Source organism: Garra rufa, chromosome 10, assembly GCF_049309525.1.
Source record: "Garra rufa chromosome 10, GarRuf1.0, whole genome shotgun sequence".
Classification (NCBI taxonomy): Eukaryota; Metazoa; Chordata; class Actinopteri; order Cypriniformes; family Cyprinidae; genus Garra; species Garra rufa.
The window spans coordinates 19117077-19135614 of record NC_133370.1 but is presented as its reverse complement, the minus strand read 5'-3'; the positions used below and the strand labels follow the sequence as shown (position 1 = coordinate 19135614).

The 18538-nt window shown below is 35.7% G+C and overlaps 1 protein-coding gene across 2 annotated transcripts; it reads left to right on the top strand.

Annotated features, from left to right (window-relative positions):
• Positions 1 to 1528: 1528 nt before the first annotated feature.
• Positions 1529 to 16917, top strand: LOC141343989 (uncharacterized protein KIAA0040 homolog). 2 transcript variants are annotated; one of them, XM_073848705.1, is made up of 3 exons: positions 1529 to 1665; positions 8388 to 8511; positions 12123 to 16917. In XM_073848705.1, exon 3 carries the CDS (start codon positions 12668 to 12670, stop codon positions 12998 to 13000), a length of 333 nt encoding a protein of 110 aa, XP_073704806.1. In that variant the 5' UTR covers positions 1529 to 1665; positions 8388 to 8511; positions 12123 to 12667; the 3' UTR covers positions 13001 to 16917. The 2 variants fall into 2 exon arrangements, with proteins under 2 accessions (XP_073704806.1, XP_073704805.1); XM_073848704.1 differs by lacking the exon at positions 1529 to 1665 and having other exon boundaries at positions 8251 to 8511.
• The last annotated feature ends 1621 nt before the right edge of the window (positions 16918 to 18538 follow it).

The following is an 18538-nucleotide window of genomic DNA, read 5'->3' as shown; positions in this document are numbered from 1 at the left end:
GTCCAGAAAGGTACCAAGAACATTGACAAAATAGTCCATATGACATCAGTGGTTTGACCGCAATTTTATGAAGCTATGAGAATACTTTTTGTGCACAAAAAAACTAAAATAACAACTTGCATGCGTCATGATACTCTCCATAATGGTGCTAGGGTGACGTGGAGGATAATAATTGTTGAATAAAATGGTTATTTTAGGTTTTTTGCACAATAAAAAGTATTCTCGTTGCTTCATAAAATTACAGTTGAACCACTGATGTCACATGGACTATTTTATCGATGTTCTTGGTACCTTTCTGGACCTTGAACATGGTAGGACCCTTGCTGTCTGGCTCTCGGATTTCAGCAAAAATTACGTACATTTGTGACCCTAGACCTCAAAACCACTCTTAAGTAGCACGGGTATATTTGTAGCAAAAGCCAAAAATCATCAGGATATTAAGTAAAGATTATGTTCCATGAAGATATTTTGTAAATGTCCTAATATTTAGATTTTTTTTCACCCTTAGATTCTTGATTTTCAAATAGTTGTCAAATATCTCGGCCAAATATCCTATCCTAACGTACTATTTATCAATGGAAAGCTGTTTTTTTAGCTTTCAGATGATGTATAAATCTCAGTTTCAATAAATGTACCCTTATGACTGGTTTTGTGGTCCAGGGTCACATTTGTGTTTCGAAGACGAAGGAAGGTCTTTCGGGTTTGGAACAACATGAGTAATTAATGACAGAATTTAAATTTTTGAGTGAACTATCCTTTTATGTGGAAAAATGTGTAATTTTTTTACAAGCTTCGGAGCTTCTGTGTCGAATGTAACATCACTACTTGCAATCATGCTGTTGGTCTAAATATGCATGACCTCTGAATAAAAAATGTATAGGGACATATACGTCCCTGTAGGAAATGTTCAGATGAGTCGTATAAGGAAATGGAGTCAGCAGGGGCTACTTGGTGACAGAATTTTATATCGTTTATTTGTGCTACTCTCCCGTTCGTGCGTCATACATTTCACAGTCATAGACGCAGTCTTGCTAGGTGTTAATTTATAATCTAAAAATACATAAGAAATACTCTTTGTACTTGATTCTATTCACCATTACAGCTGTAATAACCCCTTTTATCTACTTGAGGCGGGTGGACAGCAGTCTTGAACTGACTTGCTAGGGCTTGTATTAAGGTAACATTAATGCTCGCCTTTTCAATGCTTTCTAGGCAGTATGAGGTAAAGATTAGTGCCATGCCGCAGGTATTTACAGAGCACACTTAAGGTAGCCCGATAATGCACTTTATGGCCCGATGACCGAATGAAAGGGCTCTCGAAATGGTTGAACCCCCTGGCCTCAGAACCTCTTCACTCTATTATCAGAGCTGTAAGTTCCTGTATGCACCGTGCCCAGGGTGAGTCTGATGTAAGTAGGCAGAAAACACCCACCCCCCCAAATCTTCACAAGTCACTGAACGCTGCAAACTAATCACTCCTGACACTAGAATAAGAGGCTGGGCGGCTGCCTGTAGGAGGACTCAGTAATGGCAGCACACGCACAGGGGTTATTTCAGAAACCAAGTTCAAACCTCTGGAACGGCTTCAACAGAATAAGTGGAGGTACATTCGGTGACACATGCACACATTGTAGAAGAACACCAGCAATTAATGTACATCTAAAGGTAAGTGGCATGTATTTGCAGGTGATTCCTATACAGAAAAATGAATAGTTTGCTGAAAGAAATAATGTGTCTTTATTTGCAGTTTCTTTTCCTCATTTTGACAGGTCAGTGAAACTGAGAAATGAAACAAATGAGATTATATGCTTTTAAAGCATGCTGTCATTTACACTTCTTTAATTAGCCTGTAAAGTATTAAAATGATTTTTTTATGTTGGTTAATCAATCAAGCGAAGCATGAAGATTATTATGATGCAAAAAGATTTATTTCAGAATAAGGTTATTTTCATCCATCTGAGTTCACGGTTCATTTAGGCTGCGTGGTAAACTAACTGAGAAATGTGAGCTTTTTTCATCTTTATGTGATGAATTAGTCATTGTTTTGATTGTTTTCCTTGTAGAAAAGTGTCATACCTGAGGCACATTTAGTCATTCAGACAGAAAGACAATACGTTTATATTACGAGATGCGTGACAATTGTTGAAAAGATATTGCTTGGATTTCTAGGGGCACACTTCAGCTTGATGTATGAAATGGAGCTTTCTAGAAATGGGGCTTTTAGTACAAAAGCATGCTTTCTGAGTTCCTCAGCCATGTTGAAATTTATGCTCTCAGGCAACATTAGCCTTCTTGTAGCGAGCGTGCCCAAGCTTTTGTTCTTTTATCAAGATGTCACAACATACGGTGCAAAAACCACAGAAGTGCCCTTTAGGGCTGGAAACCCAATAATAAGTATAGGCTGGAGGCCTTTTATGGGAGGCATTGCAACTGTTTTTGTCTTTTAGCCTCAATATGGTCTAGGCTGAACCTAATCCTTGTGTTACTTCAGTTCGAATGAGTCATTCTATTTCAAGCTTCCTGTTGTCAGCTGATGTTGTAATACAAAAGACTGGAAACAGAACTTTAAAAATTATACTGAACTTCATATGATTGTCTTAAAATATGTTTTAAGAAAAAAAAAAGTAAAGTAAGGTTGAGTGAGGTACTTGTGTTAACATCTGAGATGCATAAGATAATGTTAGAGGGATAGTTTACTCAAGTCATTTGAAACCTGTATGCATTTCCTCATTCTGCTGAACACAAAAGAAGAATGCTGGTAACCAAAGAGTTTTGGTTCCCAGGGTCTTCAAAATATTTTCTTTTTTTTCCCCCCACAGAAGATGACTATCCCTTTAACATTAAATTAAATCAAAATAATATACAATACTTAAACTACCAAGAGATCAATGTTATTAAAATTATTTAAATACTAGTCAGATTGAATTGGTTATTGAAGAAAATGTATGTTTATTTAGTTTGTTTATTTATGATGTTGTTGTTTTCTTAATGGGTCTTTAAAGTAATAGTTCATCCAAAAATAAAAATTCTGTCATTACTCACCCTCATATCGTTCCAAACCTGTAAATCCTTTGTTCATCTTTAGAACACAAATTAAGATATTGTTCATGAACTCATGAGGGCTTTCTGCCCCTCAGCAGCATAACTGAAACATAGGAAGGACATTATTAAAATAGCCAATGTGACATCAGTGGTTCAACAGTAATGTTATGAAGGTACGAGGATACTTTTTGTGTGCAAAGAAAACAGTAATAACAACTATTCTTCTCCTCCAAGTCTTCTCCGAGTTGAATAAAGTTGTTATTTTTGTTTGTGCACAAAAAGTATTCTCGTACCTTCATAACATTACTGTTGATCGACATGAGGATGACTAATTAATGACAGAATTTTTATTTTTGGGTGAACTATCCCAAGAATTTTGAGTAATTTAGGCTGATATTCTGAACAGTGTCAACAATACTGACATAGAGTCAGAGATTTAGACCTAACATCATGAGGTACTTGTGTTGATATCTGAGATGCATTAGAAAATGTTAGAGGGAAACTCTGAACATTTCCTCACCCTCAAGTCATTTGAAACCTGTATGTGTTTCCTCAATTTGCTGAACAAAATAGAAGATATCTTGAAGAATGTTGATAACCAAAGAGTTTTAAATTGTATTTTTGGTCAATACATGAGAATGGTAACTGAAACTGTTTGATTAGCCACATTCTTCAAATTATTTTCTTTTTTCTGTTCCACAGAAGAAAACAACTATTCCTTTTAAACTATTTGTTTATTTATGATGATGTTGTTTAAATTTCTTAATGGACCTTTAAAGGGATAGTTTACCCAAAAATGAAAATTCTGTCATTAGTTACTCACCGTCATGTCATTCCAAACCCATAAGACCTTCGTTCATCTTCAGAGCACAAATTAAGATATTTTTGGTGAAATCCAAGAGCTTTCTGACTCTGAATAGACAGCAATGTGCATAAAATATGCACAAAGAAAACTAAAATCACAACTTTATTGACAATTCCTCTCCTCCAAGTATCCTCTAAGTTGGATGAAGTCGTTATTTTATTTTTCTTCACGCACAAAAAGTATTCTCATAGCTTTGTAAAATTAGTTGATCTACTGTTTTTCCATTATACTGCATTTCTGGACCTGGGAACATTTCAGTTACGTTAAAAATATCTTAATTTGCGTTCCAAAGATGAACAAAGGTCTTAGGGGTTTGGAACGACATGAGGGTGAGTAATTATTGACAGATTTTGTATTATTTTGTTGAACTATGACTTTAAGCACAAATTCTGTAAAATTAAAGTATTAAATAAAGCAACAATAACACTTACTGTGATTCAATTGGTAATCGGCACAACAGGAAATCAAGCAAAACCCCAGTGACAGCTTAATATAAAACACTTTTTTTACATAAATATTAAATTAATTAAAGAAAACTATAAGAGCAATTCTTCAATGAAGTAGTATAGTTTACTAGCTTAACTATGTAGGCTGCTCTTATGAAATTATGCTGAGGTGCGGTCTGTGTATTTTGACTCTATTCTAATTTTAAACATGGCTAATTCAGGGAAAATGTAAAATCTGTTTATAAAAGCACATATTTTCACACATTACTTTCCAGCTCTCTTAGCATACTGATCTATATCTTAGTATGACAGTGGGAGGGAAGGGTGGGGTGAGTGTGAAAACAGGAAGCTCAATTTCAAGCTTCGACACAAATTCATGTTACTGTAACCTTGCATCTTTTCTAAAATGGGTAGTTCTCTGTTTTGATAAATATGCCCCTTCAAGTCTAGTAATGAAATGTACAAATCCTGCGGACAGGTTTCTGAGTTTACCTCAAACTTAGTTTGAAATGAAACGGTATACAAAAAAGAAATGCAAAAAGTTTAAATTACTCTGCATTACACAATTCTTCAGTCACAGCAGTATTGCGAGTTAGGAGGGAGTAGGTCCATTTATGGCAGAGCTCAGAGCATTTACTGGTCCCTCCTCTTGTTTTCATAGCACTGTTCTGATACATTTCATTAGGGTGACTCATGAGCTACAGTTGTGACTGGTTAGGAACGGCCTGGGCTATATTTGGATTCACAGGCAGCCTGCTTTATTTTTCATTAGAGGGGTTACACATAAACCCAACACCCTTATGTTTCCAAAGCACACTCTGTGCCTTTGGGATGAGCTGTTTGCTGCTTCTGAAGGATCCAATCAGAGGACAGCGTGTCAGACAGCAAGATGATGGAAGAGGCTGGTGGAGAGAGATAATTTTTGAGTCTGCCTCCCTTGGATTAGCAGTCTTGCCTCAGCATAGATCGTTACAGCTGGGTGTGAATAACCACAGTAACAGGAGTCTTAACCTCAAGCTTGTGAGACATCAAAAATGACGGGTCCAGGTTTACATCATCAAGTACAACATAACCCCAGTCAAACATTGAAACGTGTAAAATCCAGACAATGCTTCTCTTGCTTCTGTTTAAGTTTAACAAAGCAGCTCGAACAGTCAAAATTTTGAAAGTAGTGATGGAAATGAGCATCAGCAGGGTTGAAAATCTTCCTGTTTCGCTTGGTTGACTATAACAGAAGTTCAAGTATTGAACGTGCCCAAAATAAACGCTTGGTTCCGCATTTCTCAGTTTTTCCATGCTTGATAGATTGAAGACGCAGTCTTTGTGTGGCTTCACTGTGTGTATGTGTATACAGTATATGTGTGTGTGTATGTGTGTGTGTGTGTACCTGGTATTATCACGTTATGGGGACCAAATGTCCCCACAAGGATAGTTATACCAGTAAATTTTGACCTTGTGGGGACATTTCTTAGGTCCCCATGAGGAAACAGGCTTATAAATCATGCACAATGAGTTTTTTTGAGGAAGTAAAAGTGTGCACAATCTCCTGTGAGGGCTAGGTTTAGGTGTAGGGCCATAGAAAATATAGTTTGTACAGTATGAAAACCATTACGCCTATGGAATGTCCCCATAAAACATGCAAACCCAACATGTTGTGTGTGTGGGAGGGGGAGGGGGGGGGGTTTAAACAATAATAATAATATATGGGTCTATGTTTTCAGCAAGGATGCATTAAATTATTCAATGGTGACAGTAAAGACAAAAATTGACATTTACAATTTTACACAAGATTTTCATGCAATTTTATTTATGTATTTAGCAGCTGCTTTTATCCGAAGCAACTTACAAAAGAGGAACCAAAAAAATGGCCAAAGAAGCAACAATATTCATAATATGCAAAACCAGGTTTATTAGGCAACTAGACTAATAAACAAGCTTTTTTTTTAATTGTGTAAATAATTGAGTTTTTTAACATAAATTACAAGTCAAAAGTTTTTGAACGTGAGATTTTTAATGTTTTTAAAAGAAGTCTTTTCTGCTCGCCAAGCCTGCATTTATTTGATCCAAAGTCAAACAAAAGCAGTAAAAGTTTGAAATATTTTTACTGTTTAAAATAACTGTTTCCTGTATGAATATATTTAAAAATTGTATTTATTCCTGTGATTTCAAAGCTGATTTTTAGCATTATTACTCCAATCCAAATGATCTTTCAGAAATCATTATAATATTCTGATTTGATGCTCAAAACAGCTGAGTAGATTTTTTTCAGTTTTTTTCAGTTTTTTTTTTTTTTTTTTTTGATGAATAGAAAGTTCAGAAAAGCTTTGAACTGATATAGTGTATAATGTTACACACGTTTTTTATTTCAGATGAATAATAATAATATGTTTCTTAAACAGCAATATCCGAATATTAGAATGGTATCTGAAGAATCATGTGACCCTGAAGACTGGAGTAATGCTCCTGAAAAGTTAGCTTTCATCACAGAAATAAGTTACATTTTAAAATATACAAATATTTCAAACTTTTTGTATTTTGTACTTTGAATTAAAGTATATTGTTTTATTAAAGTATATTGTTTGACAATTAGCCTAATAATCTAGTCTAAGAATAAAAAAAAAGTTTTTTAGAGATGCAAAACGATTAGTTGTGATTAATCGATTCAAAATAAAAGTTTATGTTTGCATATTTGTTTGTGTACTGTGTATATGTATTATGTATATATAAATACACACACATACATGTACATATTAAAGAAAAGTACATAATAAACACATAATTAATTTAATTTTTTAAATCAATTAATCACAACTAATCGTTTTGCAGCTCTACTGCATTGACTTCTATTCGCCAAAAAATCCTGAAAAAATTTATCACAGTTTCCACAAAAATATTGAACAACACAATGTTTTCAACAAGCATAATAATAAAATCTTTTTCCAAATGACCATCTAAGAATGATTATTGATCATGTGACACTGAAGACTGGAATAATGGCTCTTCAAAATTCAGCTTTGTGATACAGTTGTTGTAATAATAATATGAGACACAATATAATAATATATTGTGAGACAAATATTGTAATAATACTTAACCATATTACAGTTTTTACTTGGGATGGGGCGATAAATTGATTCGCGAATCGATTCTCATCGCGTTTCTTTTTGGAATTGATTCTGAGTCTGCACTTAGATTTTAACAGCAGATGGCGCTTTAATATAGTTTTGAATATAGTAGTTACCTCGGCCAAGAATGCTTTTATGACATGATATTAATGTAAACACAGCCCACTGTAATTCGCTTCAACTTTTTTGAATTGTATGAATGGTTATTTTAGTTTCAAGTGCATGTAAAGATTTGGAAACAAGCAGAGCACGAATGTTTCTAAAGCAAGCAGGGCCATCTGCTGTCTAAAACTAAGCTCAGAATCGATTTGAGAAAGAATTTCGATGTGTTCGAAAATCTCAGAATCGATGCCGAATCATTTCCCCAATTTGATCAAGTAAATACAGCCTCAGTGAGCATAAGAGACTTCTTTTAAAAATAGTATGTACAAAACTTTTGAATGGTAGTGTTTTGTTTTGTTTTGACACAGTGGCATATATTCATAAGTATGAGTAACTTGTTTTCTATTTGTTGTTAGTCATAAATCAAATATACTACAAGAATGCACAATTTCTTTTGCCCTCATTCAATCTGAAAGATTAGACCGCACTTGATTCTAAAAGCATTAAATATAAGAAAGCAGTTGAGACTATTCTCTCACTCAACTTGACTCTAGTTCCACAGTGAACTTTCAAAATGATTTCATTACATGCTAAAAAAACAGTTTGTGGGCACTATGTAAACATAGTGACACATTTTCCCCTCCCTTCGTTCTGTGACATCACCAGCAAGTTGGAGTTTATAAAGTAACCACAAGAATGCAGTGTGTCAGGCAAAAGAGTTGCGATCAGACAGAGGGCTCTTTCTTATACTGTACGGCCCAGAAAGACCGAGAAACAGTGACTCGACTCCTCCTTTCTCACACACAGGCTCCAGGTACAGCAGTGGATATGTGCCGTACGTGCCGTCCATTCAGAGCAGCAGATTGTGTTGCTGAATCCAGGGTTATGTGATGCCCGCGGAGACGTCTGGACTGACCCCTCATCAGAGCCGGTAAGGTTTAATGCTTATGGGCTGAGAAATGATGGATGGCTGGCCTGATGAGCATCTGTTTGTCACATGTGGGCATAGCTGAGAACAGCTATCTCAATTCAGGCCATATGTCCCTTTAACTTCTGCGCTCCTCCTGCGTCGTGACTGACATTCTGTGTAATGGAGAAGCGTGTGGCCATGCTGAGAAATATGTTTTTCTAATTTTGATATATAGCACATGTGCCTTCTGCGATATGGCCTGGATAACTGCATTCGTTGACCTTTTTCCAGATTAGTCCTGGCAAAGAAAAAAAATAGTAAAACCATTTTGTTTATACTGCAGCCCGGGTTTGTGCTGTTTGACATCTCCAAAGTAGGAAGGCAGGAGATACAAAATATTCTTGTATATAAACTGGGCACCATAAATGAAAGGCAGGTGGAGATTCTTTACGTCCTCTGGTTTTGTAAATATTTCCATAACAGGTCTAGAAGCAGGCTTTTGTTTAATCTAGAGCTTCCAAATGATGAAACTAAGCAATTGTGAGTGTGCGCTTTCTGTTCGCCCTCTTTCTCTCAGACACATTTTGGACCCTGAGGGCCTGTGCTGTATTTAGACGGTGTCCTCTCTTGTGTGAGGTTAATCTTGTCCCTGTATTTGTCTTTTCTAAATGTGTTAAGCCTCAGAAATGGCTTGTCTACCTAGTTTAATCTAGGAATTTGGCTTGATGTTTTCTACGGCATGTCTTTGCCTGTTACTGATGTTGTCAGTGAATTTCAGAGCTCCATCCTGGCTTTGTGTGAAGCTGAGAGAGTCTTCCTGTTTAACATTCCTTTGCCGATCTGAGAATTACTTAAAGTGATTGTTCTTCTTCAGAAGGGTCGTGCTGAGGAGGTGAAGTAAACCAGTTAGAACATTGAGCTGAATGCTCTTGAAGTCTTAACGCAAGTCTACGGCTGAAACTTCAAATAGGGGAATGCGACATGATGCCTTTTAGTGCTTAGCTACTTTGAGAGTCTTCAAATTGTCTGTGTTTGAGAAGAGAGTTGCCTTTTCTTGCATAGGTGTTTATCACATCTAAAAAAATTCTGCTGCACTAACAGATTTCCTGTTGTGAAACTGTCTGCAGGAAGCAGGGCAAACACATTACCCGCATGAACTGTTCACAGCCAAAATAAGATGCTGAGGCTTCGTGAAGTTTGTGCAACACAACATTTGGGAAACAGAGAAGTTTTTTTGTTTGTTTGTTTGTTTGTTTGTTTCAGAGTGAAGAAAATTAAATGATGTAATCCCATAACTTTCATAAACTCTCATCAGACTAGTGCAAAGAAAACATACATTTAAGTGCTATCGCACTTTATCTATTTGCATCTATAGATTTCAAACAATACAATACAGTTTTCTCAATATGAGTTTCTTTTGCCTGTAATCTCCACTTTAGTAGTACCTGTATACACCAAACTTTACCGTTTTATTCCTATCTATATTCTGAAGGTTTTTACAGAGAAGTTTGTTCGTATGTGACCCTGGACCACAAAACCAGTTATAAGAGAATTTTTTTTTTTACTAAATATCTTCATGGAACATGATCTTTACATAATATCCTAATGATTTTTGACATAAAATTTGGACCCATACAATGTATTTTTGGCTGTTGCTACAAATATAACCATGCTACTTATGTCTGGTTTTGTGGTCCGGGGTCACATATGTCATTTGCCTTATTTAAATAACATTTGATTCCTAAAAAATATGGCAATATTCTCTTCTGGTTGTTGACCGTATTTATAGAATGATAAGGGAAACCCTTTGTAGAAACGTTTCATATCTCAACAAAATTAAATGGTTTATTTATTTTTAATATAGAATTATATAACTGTTTTGTAATAATTAATAAATTAATAATGTTTGGGAAATGGCCTTCACTCTGGATTTTACAGTAAATTTTCCCAAATTGTATCTATTTTAATTTTTTATTATTTATTTATTTGTAACAGGTAAAATAATAATAATAATAATAATAATAATAATAATAATAATAATAATAATAATAATAAACTGACAGAAAAATTGGTGATATCTAGAAGATAGAATAGTACCCTATTCAGTGATGTCTTGCCCTAAAATATATTTTCTACAGTTCATACGTAAAGAAACAAAAGATAAACAAACCAATGCATGGTGAAAAGGCATGAGTAACTAATTAACTGTCATGAATCCACACCATATTTCCTACAGTTTGGTGGATTTTGGACTGAGTAGGATTGTCAAATTGTTATATTTTTTAGCCTGAGGGGAAAAAAAACGTCTGTCTATCAGAAAAACACTGGTCAATGTCATCTTGGTAGAACATAACAATCCTGACCAAATATTTCACATGTGGTCTAAATTTGTCCACCCTGTTACATGACAATTTTCTTTTCAGTGCAATGTGTAATAGGGTGGACATTTTAAGCTAATGAAGCCCAATACTAGATATATAAAAAACAAGCTAGCAGATGATCAACATTTAGGAAAAATTTTAATAGAGATATAAAATACATCCTGTTTCCTGTATATAGTAACACAGCAGGGTGGACATTTTATTTTTATGCTACACTGTAAGTCTGTAAGAAAAAGTATAAAAAGAGAAGTTTGACTAATGAAAAAACATTTGACTAATACTTCTTGAATTTGCTTTCCCACCAGAGAAATGAGGTCACTTCTAAGAATTCACGTCATTTATTATGACATATGGTTAAGCTTTTAAAGGGCAAATATCACTAATGTAACAGGGTAGGAAGAAAAACATATATACAAGAAAATTGCATTTTTTATTTTTTTATATATATATATTAAATATGTGAATCCTTTATTTCAAAGTGAGGTTAAAAAAAAAAAAACATATTCATTGTGCTACTAATAATTATGAATTTGTGTTGATGTAGGGCATCTATGTATGGAAAAATCACATGACATTAAAGTTGATAAACATTTTATGTAAAATATGCAGTATTGTTTCATGTATATTCATAAAATCCACCAATGTGTAGGATTGACCCACCATAGGTGCAAGAATAGAGTCCAAACCTTGGGACAAGAGCTTAAACTAAGTTCACATGTAATCAGCAATCTTACAATATTTTGCTTCATTATTACACTGATAACATTATGTTGCTGTGGTATTTGTTCTAACTGTCAGTTATCTGCCATTTGGTGGTTTTGCAGAGCATAACTTCTTGTCACCGTCATTGTGGTATATGAATTGACGTCAGACATTGTGTTTCTAGTTGAGTATATTCATTGGTTCCTCAATGGTTCCTTTGAAATAATGTATTATCTCATTGTTTCAGTAATATATTTGTCCATTTAACTAGAATATGTTCTATATCTATAATATGGAGTTCAAATATTTTTTTTTAAACGTATTTAATGCAAGTTCATGTTTCTTCGATTCGTTTGTAGACCTGGCTTGACTCGTGTAACTGTGCACTCATGACTCTGGCATGCAACATTGATGAGATTCAGAATACATGAGAGACATGGAGTCACTTGAGGATCCACAGCTGACTTAACTTCTGCTCTCTCTCCCTTTCTCTCTCTTTTTTGATGTTTCTTTATTTCTCTTTCTCACCATCTCTCTCTCCCTCTCCAGAAATGCCCTCATTCCATCACATCTGTGAGAGTCAAGGCAGAAGAGACTAAAATAGAGTTGGAGTCTCCAGAGGGACCAATGCTGAGAGGAATCCACCCAGTATAAACACGACCCACGATCTCCGCAATCCTCACAGCCACAAGATATGAATCGTGAAAAGTCAAAGAGAAACATCTCATAAGCAATGCTTTGTTCTTAGACCCCAAAGGCAAGGCGTTTTATGAGATGTACGGTGTAGTTTGGGATTAAAGCAAAAGCTGTGTGCAACAAGGAGTTTGAAAATCATCCATCCGTCATTTATTACAATTGGCTTGTGTGGTTTTTCCTCAGGATGGGACTTGCTATGGCATAAGAACATTTAGCAGGTCTAAACCGAGCTTAAACAGTGTTGGAACTGGATCAAATGAACAATTTCTTGATCTCTAGATAGAAATCCCATGCTGATTACTGGTTTAATCGGATCTACTTTGGCTTTACATCTTGGATCACATTGGATTTGATCTCTATAGGAACTCTAAAAGGATTTGAAGAACTCTCGCTGAACCATGAAGGAGGAAATCCTGCAGTTTTTCAATGATATATGGAACCTCGCTTCATCCAAGCACGACCAGAGCGTCTACAACACGGTGTGCCTGGTAGTGCTTCTGACTCTACCGTTGGTTGTCCTCGTCACATCTCTGCTGGTGTGCTGTCATTGTTGCTGCTGTCGTAATGCTGACGGATGCCGGTGTTGTTCCCGTAAAGGTGAGACCTCGGTCACAAATACGAAAACCGAAAAGAAGAAAAAGAAAAACGGCAGCCAGAATAATGAAGACTTGTGGATCTCAGTCAAAACAGATCCTATAAGTAGTGAAAGACTTGCACTCACGATGGTCTAAAAGGGCACGATGAACATGGACAATTTTATATTTATTTATCTTCATGGTACAAGCAAAGGTACAAAAGTGTTAACGCAGTGTTTTCTAAGATGTGCCTGAATGTCTAAAATTCAACAGAGAATTTCAAAAGAATTTTTGTATAGAAGTTTAAGAGTGAATGAATGTGCAAGACGATGGTGTATGGTGTGTGTGTGGTCCTGAACAATAACCAGGGTGAAACGAAATGCTAATCTTTAAATGTTTTTAAATGCCGAAAAGAGTTCTGAGGACACATTTACACTGCAGGTCTTGATGTCCAGTTTCCAGTTTGTTGACCATATCCAATTTGTTTGACCCATATCTGAAATCTGCATTTACACTATACACTTGGCACACCAACCTGACCTGGAAAAACCTAAAAAGGAAGTAAAAATGGCACAACTGGAAAATGGAACCAGATGAAATGATAAAACAACCTTTTGCTTGCCCAATGCCTCAAAAGACATCAAACTTCAGCGTGACTTCACTGGATTGAGCTTTCATCCATCATTTTGCCATTGAAAAGAGTCATGTGATCACAATTGATGTTCATCTGAACTGATGTCATTGCTCATGAAGGGAATTTCTGATCTGTCCACTTACATGGCAAACACAGATGCACATATCCAATTCATATCAGATTTATTTCCACATATGAAAGAGGGATGAAATTAATCTGAGAATACCAGAATCCAAGTGGTTCTTCCCTGCTTACACATTCGTGGGTCAAATCCAATCTGCGCCACATGGGAGGAAAACATCAGAATTGGGTCACTTGAACTATGTAGTGTAAATGCAGCCTAACAACCAGTGTAACAACACAAAAACGTTTCAGTGTTATCTGCATGTGTGCGATCCAGACAGTATTACTGTTGGCGATTTTCCAATGCTATTTTACGGCCAATCCGTACGTATTTTACTAGGTGGCTAATTCGTACGACTTCACTTGAACAATTTTGAGTGACGGTTAAGTTCTTCTGTACAAATTCCTATGAGTTTACCTTGTAAATACGATTTTTCACAAATCAGATGAATTCGTACAAGTGAGGTTGTCAAATTGGTCAAATATATACGAGTTGCCATAAGTTCAGGTTGGAATTTCAGAGTCAGAGTGATGGGGATTTGACTCTGCAGGTTATATTGTTATGCCGGTCAGTAGTGACAACTGTCTTTATGTGTGAATCTTTGATTTATTCATTCAACTGTTACCATCTATCCACCTTTTTCTTTAACATGGAAGTAAGCCCATGGGTAAGACTTCCAGTTCATTTGGCGCTATAGGGAATGAACAAGAAGAATAACAATGTGCAGTAAATGATAAAACTGTTTGCACTACAAACCAGTGTGCTCATAATTAAGATAATGCATTAAGAAGACACACCAATTTGCAATATCAAGCAGTAAAACATGTTTTTGTACAGCTAAATAAGACGCAGATAAGAATGGAAGCCAGACCCATAAAATTCACAAATGGCTGCGCCCACTCTTATGGAAAGAAAAAGGTGGATATGAGTGAGTAGGGCTGGACGATTGATCAAAAAGTAATCGAAACCAAAATTCAGAACCTCTAACCGATGTAATTTTCCCATGTCGGTTATTTCGCTTAATACTTCCCCATGAAAAAAATACTACCATACTAGTCAGCGCTATACAGATGTGTATGACCACTGTGTTCATGTCTTTTGCGGCAGTCTGGCATGTGAGTTGCACATTTAAGACTCTGTGTCAAGTTGACACCTACAGCGCCGATCATCAATGTCAATTTCCAAAACAGTGGACCAATTCAGATGCAAAGACGTGTTCTGTGTCGATGGCTAGTAAGAACCTAGAGTAAATACTATAGAGTGCACATAGAGTGACAGGATAAGATCCCTGAGAGAAAAATCCCATGCAAAAGCGATCATGAGTCAGATTTACATCTATAACTATGAAGGCATAAAAACATAAATAAATAATAATAAAAGAATAGTTTATTAATCGTAATCGAGGTAAATCGTTCAATTAAACAAGATTTGGATTTTAGGTCATATCGTCCAGCCCTATGAGTGAGTCATTGAATCATTTACGTAACCAGTTCATTTGAAATTCATTCTGGAATGAAGTATACCACTGCTAAGAGACATACCATTTGATCTGCCTGGTCCCATGATAAAAACGTACCTCTGGGAACTTTTTCGCAAGATGCAAAATGGTGGTAAAACAGCAAGTACTTCTAATTGTTTTGTACACAGTTAATGTTTCACTTTCTGGATGTAACAAGCTTGCTAGTTAGTTCAGCCAGCATGGAATTGGACTTAGGATGTAGAATCCTTGTGTACTAACACCATGAAAAACTTACAATGAAAGCGCTGAAAGTTCATACTATCCGGTAGGTTAAGGTGTAGTAGATAGTATGTTATTTTAAAACGTCACAGAGCATTAGAGTTATAGGGCTACTCAATGGACATTTCAAGTCAGAACTGCAGTGACACATACAAAACCAACCATATCTACGTTCATCTGTTCCAGGGGAAAAAAAGGCTCTTTTAGCTCCACCCAGGGGATATTTCACATTGAATTTGTAACGTACATGGCGGTACGTATTTTGCGTCTTGAGAAAAAGTTCCCACAGGTATCCTATGTTTTCGTCATGAGATCAGGTTGCAGTTCATTCTGTTTTGGAATTTTGGAAATACAGCAAAGGAAACTGGCAATATTGTGTCTAAATTGTTAGTTACTCAATATGAATTTCTTGTTTATTGAACTGCTGTATTAAATAAATATCAGACTCGCAACCATGTTGTTAGTCATGAATATCAATGCCAGTGTGGTTTCCCACAATATTCAGAACAACAGCGCTTGTGTGATATCGTTTTTTTAATATTTCTAATAGGATCAAATGTCAGATTTCAAATGCTTCTAAAAGCTGCACTTAAACCAAATCTTGAATAACAATCGTTTTTCAAAGATGCTGTAATATACAGATGTCTAAAACATCTTAGTGGGTCGCAACCACTTGTCCTTCATTCGCAGGATGCGGCGCATTTGAAATAAGTTGCTTTAAATGGCTTCAGAAATTGATAGTTTCCTCGCAAAACAATTTCTCTGTAAAAATAACCTGTCTTTCTTTCTGGGATGATTCGACTGAGAAAACTATTATTTACAGACAAATGAGGGGGACGGTTGTTACTTTGGATCCGTGACGCATGCTTACTAGAGAGCAGGTCAACAACACCTCTGTGACACTGGTCTCATAATCTTCTCATAAACACCTTCATTCACAATGCAGTGAAAGAAAATGATTATGATGAGCTCAAAAATTAGCTCCAAACACAGACTGAAAGATATACCATTATCATCACAATTGTGTGTAATGAGCTTGCTGATAAACAAACTTTGATCTTAACGCACTTTTCAGATGCTGGGATGTTTGCAGTGCCATAATTAGATGTTTATGAGGTACTTCAGCACATTCTGATTATGCGTGTCAGAAAGTCATGCATTAACATTAACATTATTAAAATCATGCATCGCACTCTTTTTTTCTCTTTCACTATCATGCATTTCCATATTTCGGGTAAAGCAACCACTGAATTATTCATTGTGTATTCAGAGCTTGGATCATACATGTCCTTCACTGATTTTGGTTTCTGGTACAGCTGGATCAAAGGAGAACATTTTTTCATTTGTTTGAACAACGAAGCTGTCAAGTTCTGTTTCCTGCACTCTCATTCAACATATGTGATAGCAAAGCTTTTGATCAGTCCAGTTCTGCATGAAAATGAGTGTCAGTTTGTATGAATATGCTGAAGCAGCATTTTCTTACTCAAAGTCTGATGCGATGCAGGTTGATGCATGCTGGGGTTTTTTTCAGCCTTGTCCTTTTTTTGTGCAAAATTAAATAAAATTATTTTTTTTATATTAATTGTGGGATGTCTTTTGTAGACTTGTCAAAGTCAGCATGCTCTTTAAATGTGTTAAAATAAGTAAAACATAATTGCTTAATCATGTTAAACAACTACTAAATCAACATAAATAAATCAACATATATATAAATATAAATATAGCTGCAAGCAGCAATTAAGCACTTTAAGACATTTAAGCACATGATGGGAAAAAAAAAAATCAGGTTTTTTTTTTTTTCAAATTTCTCACAGACGTTTGGAGCCGTGAGTCAAACAGGCCCGTCGAGTTTCGTTCCGATCGGCCTCCAGTAACCTTGTCCAGGTTCTCAACTTTCATCGGCCAATGGCAGCCATGTTTTTTTGAGATATACAAATGTCCTTATAGACATTTATGGACCAAGGCCTAGCACAGTGATGTTAATTTTGATAGGACAAATGATTGCATAGGTATAGCCTTTTTATGTTTTTTTTCCCCTCTTATTGTGCCAAGCTCTGCTCTTTTTGTCCTGCGACCTCAGATTGAGCTCTTACATAAGTGTTCTGAGTTTGGTACAAATATCTCATTCCGTTCAGGATTTTAGGCATTTTACTAAATCTGGCCCTGCCCCTTTCAAAAATTACACTGTAAAAAGTTTTCACCAGATTCAACTTAAAAATCTAAGTTCAGCAACTGCCTTAAGTTTTTAAGTTAAATCAGCTTAAAACTACAAGTCATTTTAACTTATTACAATAAAAATGAGTTGATATAACTTGTGAGTTTAAATGACTTAAGTTGATTTAACTTAAAATCTTAAGGCAGCTGCTAACCTTAAGTTTTTAGGTTGAAACTTGTGAAAACTTTTTACTGTGTATGCCGTCCCTTTACGACGGCGAGTCGAAAGCGAAACTTTTTTTTTTCTTTTGATAATTATTGATATTCACTCTCCAAGAATCTTTCTGCAGTGGTTCCGATCGGGCAAAAAAAAAACTCGCAAAAGTAGTTTTTGTTTTTTACATCTTCTCAATAATTGAACAAACTTGATTGACAGAAGGGGTTCTTGAGGCAAAGTTCTCCGGAATGAGGAGGTGTATCATATGATATGAATAGGGTGACCTGACCATACGTCCTCTTTTTGGACTTAAAAAAATGCACTCGGATGATTGATTCCTAAATCGCCCAAAATGTCAGGGATTCGCTGCTTTTGCTTTATACAGTCGCCATTCATTTCGCGCGTTTTTGTTTTAAAGTCTTGCGCGGGACTGTTTTCTTAAACTGTTTTCTGTTTTTCTTAATATTGAATATAATTTTCGGCGCTATCAATATGCAGAGTTTTTAAATCCCTTTTAAACTTGCGGCGAGTTGATTTTCTCCCGTGGGTTAAAAGTTTGAAATATTGCATAAATTCCATTTGACTGAAATGCTTGTATTGAAACATTTTGCATTCTACCTGTGATGAAACTGTGGTAGATTATCTAGATATAACTTTTGTGAAGGATGACCACTGTGGAATCTGCATAATGGTGACTGTAAAATATGTACTTTTGGTATGGAAATGACATATTTTGATACCACAAACTACGACCAGTGGACAACAATGAACAATAATTCACACCCTTGAGAAATGCATCGCCCACAGTGGCCAATTTCTTTCGAATT

Coding starts and splice junctions, on each gene's coding strand:
- LOC141343989 (XM_073848705.1), top strand. CDS start 12,668: ATGAAGGAGGAAATCCTGCAGTTTTTCAATGATATATGGAACCTCGCT.